The 8,765-nt window shown below is 35.6% G+C and overlaps 1 protein-coding gene across 1 annotated transcript in view; it reads right to left on the bottom strand.

Annotated features, from left to right (window-relative positions):
• Positions 1–440: 440 nt before the first annotated feature.
• Positions 441–8,765, bottom strand: part of GCLM (glutamate-cysteine ligase modifier subunit) — a 28,679-nt gene continuing 20,354 nt past the window's right edge. The window contains exons 5-7 of the mRNA XM_067538440.1: positions 7,655–7,857; positions 6,217–6,331; positions 441–3,672 (exon numbers count right to left, since the gene is read on the bottom strand). Of these exons, the coding sequence (XP_067394541.1) occupies positions 3,503–3,672; positions 6,217–6,331; positions 7,655–7,857 (488 nt within the window). The 3' untranslated portion in view covers positions 441–3,502. The remainder of the gene's footprint in view (positions 3,673–6,216; positions 6,332–7,654; positions 7,858–8,765) is intronic.

Here is an 8,765-nt window from a genome sequence, read left to right as displayed (position 1 = left end):
AGAGAGTCTAGCTACAGTAACCTGCATCTTATCTCCTCCACGCCTGACCCAGTAGTCAAACAGCTCCTAGGTGGAGTCTGTTCTTCTGCCCTGCCTCTGAGCATTAAAGCAAATCTAGAAATAACCCCTCGGGTATCTTGAGTTCCATGGTGCGTTCACCCACCCATGATCCTGGTCTAGGCTGCCACCGCCGAATTGGCAGACAAGATAGCACAGTTGGAAAACGGTAGCGCTGCTTAGATAGAAAGTGTAGTCAGCAGTGATGTGTACAGAATACGAAGATCTAGTAATATCTTTATTAGTTCAAATATGTTAGGTTCTGTGACTAAAATTTGCCACATGAATTCTCCAGCTCATACTCTAGTTAGTATTCTAGCATGCTGACTGATACCTGATTGGGAAAGATCTAGCTAGAAATCAATACACCACCACTAGAACAGGAGACTCAAACAACTCATTTTATTTTTAAACATTTAACAGAGCATTCAGTACTATAAATAATTTGTTAAAACAAAAAAATTGTTTTGTATATTACACCTCAGGCTAAACATTTTACCAATAAACAAAGCCAACAAGGGAGGATCAAATAAAACTGTGCAGGATTTTTAAAAATTCAACATTTTGCTGCTAATGACCTAACATGACTAAATTATGCATTTCTTTTGTATTTTCCAGAAGTAAGGCTTAGTTAAGATTCTCCCTTCCACAATCTATTAGTGAAAAAACTTCAAGCTTTGCTACATTAGGCAGCTAATAATAAATGAACAATTAAGTGATCAGTAATTAAAAAAATCAATCATAAGCAAGTATTTCCAGGCTTCTGAGGTGCTAAAAATAGAGCAGAATTTGGCTAAAAAATTTAACTTGAAAAAAGTATTCCAGGCTACCTCCCTGAAATGTTGTGCATTACCAGATGGGACAGCAAGTTCAAGTCTCACTAATGTGCTACACTCCTGGGATCAGCAGGTCTGAAAGGTGATTCATAGATGGGATGCTGCCTAGTTCACTCAAAATCAGTTTTTATTCAGGAAAAAAAAAAAAAAAAGCTGATGTGCTACAATGGAAGTCTTGTCTTTAGTAAGTGCAATACAGGGACTGGATAAAATTAATGAAATCTTGCAGTTATCTTTGTCATTATTTGATCACAGGGAGAAAACCATGCCCACACCAAGCAGTCTAATTTCAACATTAAAAACAAAGTTGTACATAATTTTGTATCTATTTATTCTAGTCATTTATTTTATTACATTGAGAAGATTTTGAGAAAACAATTAGAGGAAATTAATTTACAGCACAAGAACTACAACTTAACCTTTAAAACAATTAAATAGGCTATGCCCAAGGATTAAGTACATAATCAAAAGATCTAAACTTACATATAGAGTACACTTACTGCAAGAAATAATTTCCATAAAGTTAAAGGGCGCTTTGATATTTTCCCCACCTCTCAGTTCATATAGACCACTGACAGTTGCAGTGATGCACCCCTGGAAATCTAACTCCCAAAAAGGAGAAATGAATGAGATTTGGGGGGGTGGGGGGCCAGAAATGGCACTAACACGGCAGCTTGAGTTTGAAAAATTTGGGACTTGCTGTTACTTCTAAGTGGGATCTAACATTCAGATTGGTGAAGGGCATATGTATTCCAAGTACTAGCTGCTCCCCACTATTTCAATAAATCAAGGCATTTCTTGAGTGATCTGATGTTCACCATACATAACGTCATTTCATGATGGAAAAGCAGAGTCATTCCTGCTTGCCTTCCAGAGATACCAATGCAAGCACTGATAAGAGAAATGTATGATTCAGACAAAGCATACATTAAAAATGCAAATCTCAAACCAGGAGACATACTAGTAATACAGTAATTCTAATTTTCTAAATTCTCACTTCAAATCCTTTTATGTTCCTCCCCTGGAAAGGAATTCCTGTCTCTCTCCAAACTTTAATTCCTATTTTGGTTAAATACAATAATCACTAATCAGTGCGCCAAGTTTTTGCAAATAACAGAAAGACTAACTCATTGGAATAGATTAAAAAGTTTACATACATCTATCTGATCATGCAGAAAACATTGTGATTTTGCCAGTTACCTCTATGATAAACAACACACACAAAAAAGTTAATGTAAATTAATTCCTTTAAACCACAAGCTCAAAGTCTACATAAAACTAAGTTAATTACCAGACTATGTCTTGATCCTGCTCCTATTGAAATCAATAGCAAAACACTTACTGACTTCACTGGTTCAGTATCAGGCCACTATGAGAAAACTAAGCTACAAATAGGAATTGCATTGAAGAGATCTATATCATCTAAATCACATTAGATAACAAAATGTTTTTGCAGACAGACAGACTGTATTTTTAAAATGCAAGATTCAGTCTGTGGATATGTTCCACATCAGAGGAGAAAACCAATAGCCTCTCTTAGCTCCAGCATTAGTTTCTTTAGGTTTAGAAGCCACAGTACTGCACACGTTAAGATGGCAATACAAGGAACAAGAACACAGGTTTAATGCTAATCTAGTTTGGTATTGTTCTCTGGATGATACCTGATCAGTTAATTCCCTAGGTAACCTCAAATTAACAAACATATCCTTTGTACGTGATGTATACAGTGCACAGCCCATCAACATTTATATAAATCTGTTCTGATTTTATTCATATTCTTAAAGCATCTGTGGCTCTTGAACATCTAGTACATAGATTAGGACAAAACCAGGCATCTTCTGGCTCCAGATTAATTTGGTTTTGACCACTTAATTCCAGATCTTGGTTTAAATACACTATAGTATATTTCACAAATTAAGATAGAAAATTATATCACACTTGTCCATATGCTAAACACAGTAAGAAACGAGGCACAGAAAAACAAGATGAGCTAATATCTTCTTTTTTTAAAAATACAAAGGCCTTTTTTACCATAATAAAAAGAAAACAAGGTTTTCATTCACATGAATTAAGCAGCTTACTTGCTATACCAATTAATCAGATTCCAATTAGTCTGTTTAGTTAGAAAGTTTTCCCATGGATAAAAAACAAAGAAAGCTACTTACAAGTTACTCAAATCCTATATAGCTACCTAACTAGTAGCAATAAGCACTTCAGAAGAAATTCAGAATGTTAAGTTTCTTTCTTGAAAACAAAAATATATACATTTCTATACATTACTTTGATGGCAGCCAAAATATATTTAGTGATAATTTTATATTAGTCAAAGAAAAATATTTTTATTTTCTTTAGATAATCTCAATTAGAAAACAGTTTAATGAACACAATAAAATATTTCATATATTAGTGAACTGGTCCCTATGTTAGGAAAGAAATGTGCAGTATTTGACAATGCTGTCCCTCTGGACAACCCACACCTTACTATCACCACTTTGGTTCTTCATTACAACTTGTGACAGTGTTCACTTCTGTTCAAAGTCTTTATGCAAAAAAGGTGGTATGCTTCCAAAACATTAAGATAGCAGGTGGCTGTCAAAATGAAAAATGTATTAAGAAACATTTCTTTTCGCTTGCAAGATATAGCCTTTGGATTTGATAATTCCTCTGCTTTTAACAATGACTGAATAGCGGAGAAGCCACAAGGGAGTCCATTCATGTGCTCGACTGTTCTGGATACTTTCCTGAAGAGCTTCTTGGAAACTTGCCTCACAAAGCAGTTCTAAAATTAAAAATAGATATTTACATTTTAACCAAAGAAAAATGTAAACAATTCCTTTAAATGTAATTAGTAAGAGGTGATTTTTGTTAAAGATTTGTTAAGTATCTCAACAAACAGTGCGACAGCATGAAGTATATGGTCATAAACCATATATACATTCTCCTGAAGTTTTATGAGGCACAAACTCAAAAGTTAAAGAATTTATAGTATAAGAAAGTTTCAGAATATACTTCTCTCCTGCTTTAAGTAATAAACTGAACTGGCTTTACATGAAGTATTGACTGAAATGACACTAATCACTGAAGCCATTAGTAGGAGATACCAAACATAAGATCAAGAGGTTGTTAGGGAGAATTAAATGACAGGCTCTTGTTTGACATCAATTTGCTTTAGTTTAAAAGGTCTAAATTTATAATTAGAGAAATGTAATATATTTGACCAAATCCAGCAAGGTACAGAGCATTCTCAATTCCCACTCAAGTCACAGTTAAGGGTGCTCAACAACTTGCAAATTGGGCTCTTAATAGTTAAGTCTAAAGAGATAAGTTCATGTCCTGCTAAATGTTTCCATTATTCTATAAATCAGTCACAATGACCCTTAATAGCCAGCATAAGATTGCAGGGCAGGGAAGTGCACAGCCTGGGGTGCCCTATTACAACAGTCAGCCAACGGGGCAATACCTCTAAGAGGAGGCTCTCACTGGGTGTCCCCAGGGTCCCTGTAACAGGCTTTTGGGTTAGTTGACTGGGATACAGGGCAGTTGGTATTAAACTAGGTGCAAAGGGGTACCTTCTTGCCTTGCCCTCCCACCACATATTCCACCCTGCCTCCCCTTTCCTGGTGGTTATTGGTGAGTATTAATGAATTTGCAATTTGTTTTGGTCTGCAGGTTGCATCTGGGGTTTCAAAGGATATTGTGGTTCCAGCCAGCGGTTTCCAAGGGTAACCTGGACTTCAGCAACTGTGCTGGTATGTGTCTGAATACTGAGGGTTTCATCCCTCACCACAGATTGGTGGACCTGGAAAAATGTCATGGGCATCCTGCTGACTTTTGAAGTCCTATGCAGTTTGTTGGCATAGGCACTTTAAGGACTTATGTGGTCAGTTTGTGTGATACTGTTTTTGATAAATCAACATGGGTTTTGCTTGGTTTAGTAATATATCATTTCACAGTATCACAATTCTGGGTGCTAGCTCTTGGCAATGTGTATCTTAACCTCCTTTTCAATAGGGTAGATACTGGTTTGGTGGCTTGTTTTCCTAAAACTACAGAAATTGGATAGTTTTGGGATGCCTTCCCTTTCCTTAAGAATTAATCATTAATCTTTCTTTCTCAAAAAGGAACTGGATCTGTGAGCAAGTCTATGCTATTGTAGGAGGCCTTGTGATTTGCCATGACAGGACTTGGGAGTAATGCATGCTCTGACAGGGTCTTGGTTTAAGCAGGCTGCTAAGCCCTAGTACTGTGATGCCTGGAATTTTAGCATCGACAAGGGGAAGGTAGACGCTCCCCATTTTCACTGTTCCCAGAACAGACTGCTTCAAGAACTTACCCTATTATGGAATTAATAAAGTTGCAGCCTCTTCACTTCCAAATAGAGCTTCATCTAGATACCGTATATAGTACATTTAGATAATATTTAATAAGAACTTGAAGTTTCATTCTACTGGACACATTTTTGTTAGCAAGATTCATCCGGTAACTGAACACAAATCAGTACCTTACTAGAAAAAAAATTGATCTTCACTACTTTTGCCTACAGCCATTTTAGTTAAACTGACTAAATGAAACAAAATATCTTGTCCAAACTGTTTTGGTTTACAGTTCCAGCAATGTATCTGTTTAGATGCTAATAGATTGAGACAGATTAGTCCAGACTCAAGAAGAATCTATTTAAATACTTTAAGAAGATTATTTGAGAACAGCATTCTGGGGAGGTGGCACTTCAGGCAGATTCTGGAACCCAGAAGAGAAGCTGTGTGATTCTACTATAATTTAGTAATTATATCACCATGTCATTACAGGTATTTAAAAAAAGCACTGTCAAACTTTTCATTTGGTGATCTCACCCTTTACCTTCAAACAAACTATTTCAGATTAACTGGGGGTATATGTTGCTACAAAAGCTGTTCCACTGCAAGCTTCTGTGTTAAGCTCTTACATGTCTTTCATTGTTCCAAAGGGTACAGAATGACACTTGAGAGAACAGGCTTTGCTGGAATTAATGAATCATAGATTTTAAACATGGTACAGTACATGATACTTTTAGATGAGACATCCCTTCCCACTACTTTGTTTTCCTACTAAAATATCCCAGAAATCCTATTGTGGATTGCTTTTACTTTTTTTCTTATTAAGACAAGCACATAGGAACTTGAAGCCAATAACTGATATAGAGGTATACATCTGAATCTGATGCACAGGGCTTTGAAAGTAAAAAAAAGTTTGCACTCAAATTAAGACTATGCCCAGTCATATTCAAAATTACTTTATTCAGAAGGTTTCTGTTAATTTTGTCAAGTAAGTTAAACTATAGCTTTACCTTTTGGATCGTTATGAGTCAACAGCTGGATGTCAAATTGTTTTGCAAATGCTGTGAGATCAGGTGGCATCACACAACAGGAGGCTAAATTTACCTGGTTACTATTTGGTTTCACCTGAAAGAAAGGGAGAGAGATCCTTCAGATAGAAAGCCACACTAATGTGTTTCTTCTATTTTGTACATGTATAAGTATCCTCTACTGATGGATAAAATCTGCTCCATATCATTATTCTGAGGCATTTTGACTTTTGAACCTTGTTTCAGACACCAAAAACAGCGATCAGAGCACAAGCTGACGTTGCAAGATGCTGTTGAGCATATAAGTCCTATTGGTTTCAGTTATGGAACTCATCCCCTTGCAACAGACCCAGTCATTCTGGGCTTTATCACTTCAGTGATGATCATGATAGAATATGTATAATGAATAATTTTGGCTTCTTTTCTATTGTGGTCATTAATATCAGCAGTCCTTTTGTTTCCAGTAAAATAGGATGCTAGTTCTAAAAGAAAAACACTAAACCACAAATAATGCAATATATAATTAATTTTCATTCTTCCTATTGATATAAATTTGCAGCTATCCACGCACCTAATTAGGGGCCTAATCCAAAACCCATGGAAGTGAAAGGGATTTTTCTCCATTGAATTCAATGAGCTTTGGATCAGGCCTCTCAAAAACAAAGAGTACATACATTCATCATGTCAGAATATCGATACTAGTCAAGGTAAGATTTTTTCCTTCCACTTTATTTAAATAAGACAACAAAAAGAGTACAAATCAAGATTCTTATCTGAAACCATAAGATGCATAGTTATTAATTTATATCATTTTTATGGAGGTTGGAGGATTCTGAATAAACAAACAGTAAACATATACTAATAGTAATATGATTAGAATTTAATCAGCTCAACAACAAGCATATGGCACAGATAAGTGGAGATTTGCACCATCTGAAAGTTATGGAAGCGACACATTCAGTCTCTAGGAGGTCAATTACATTGCACAAAGAACAGTTCCTGCTGCTTAATCCATGGGGTGACAGGAGACATTAGCTGCTGATGACACAATTTGCCTAGCCTTTACTGTTAAGCTTGATAGTCTAATGATATCTTCCTGCATCCAACTAGAGATTAAAAAAAATGTAAAAAGCTACAGGAAATTTGTTTTTTAAAAACTGGATTAAAATTGAAGAATTTTAGTTTAAAATCTAGTACTATTTATAATTTTTAACCAATTATAAGAATCTTCAAAACTCAGATCCTTTGCTTTCCGATATATCTTTGAGAAACATAGGTTAGTGTAATCAATATTTTAATTTTAAAATGAAAATAGTTTTGTTTTTTTTAAACAGATGTTTAATTGGATAAGTAGCATACCAGGAAAACAATAGTAACTACCACACCTCAGAGTGACTATGGTTGAATAGTCTGTCCTTACCTGTGCCCACAGGTACAGTTGCTCCAATAGTGTTTTATCTAGATCAGAGGTACCTATGGCAACAATCTTTTTGTGTTGAACTAAATTCTCAAGTTCTCCCCAGTAAGGCTGTAAATACTCCAAGGAAAGATTAATTCCATCTTCAATAGGAGGTGGAGCAATAATCACAGAATCTAACTGGCCAACCCCAAGGGCAGAACATGCTGAGAAGAAAAAAACAAAAACAAAAACAAACTCATGCTGAGATAAGAATATAAAGAGTAAGCATGACAAGACATTTTAAAAAAACAAACATACTCAGCTTTATGCCACTTTCATTTCTGAATCACCATTTTAGAGCCTCAAATAATCTTTATACCTAAGGACAGTAACTGACTTTCTCTTTCTAGCTAAAAATCAAATATGCAGCCAAAGACTGAATTTCAGATACAATCTTGTGGTGAAAAATGACTTCTTGAACAGAGTTTGTTGCTCTCTACTCCTTTTTTGATATTAACATCTTTGATTTACATCAAGATTGGCTGGTTTATAGCTTCCTTATTACTGATTGCACTTTTGACTTCTTGTTCTAGTCTATGACCCTCCCTATCCACACAGTCACCCACACAACTTGGTAAAGAAACACTCAGAAGGACTATTCACATGCCACTGTGACAGAGGAGTTAATTGAAAACCAAATACTGAATACAATGGATCTGGACTTAACATGATTGTGATTAAAAAAAAGTGTATGATGTCCCAGACTTTGCCACAATCTTACATTGGAGAACACTTTATAAATGTTATCCAAGTTATTTGAGGCTTCTTGAATAAACATGAATGAAATTAAATCAACTTCAACTGGCAGGTCATCCATGCATCTCCCTGAATTATCTGTTAAGTGTGCATGTGAAAGCCTTATACTTACATAGTGAATTGAAGCATAAAGGTAAAGATCATTTTCCTTTTGTTGGTAACAAACTCATGGTCATTATGAGCTATGGATGTGATTCCCAGCTCATCTAGACATACTTGCGCTAACTCCCATCGAACTAACATGCTAAACAATAACGTAGCCAAAGTAGCATAGGTAGCAGCATGGCTAGCTGTGCCCAGTACAAACCCGCTTGAA

The sequence above is a fragment of the Emydura macquarii genome, unplaced genomic scaffold (assembly GCF_026122565.2).
Source record: "Emydura macquarii macquarii isolate MOO-44397 ecotype Brisbane River unplaced genomic scaffold, CSIRO-AGI_Emac_v2 contig_480, whole genome shotgun sequence".
Taxonomy (NCBI): domain Eukaryota; kingdom Metazoa; phylum Chordata; order Testudines; family Chelidae; genus Emydura; species Emydura macquarii.
Note: the sequence above shows the minus strand (reverse complement) of the source record. Positions and strands in the feature narration are given on the sequence as shown.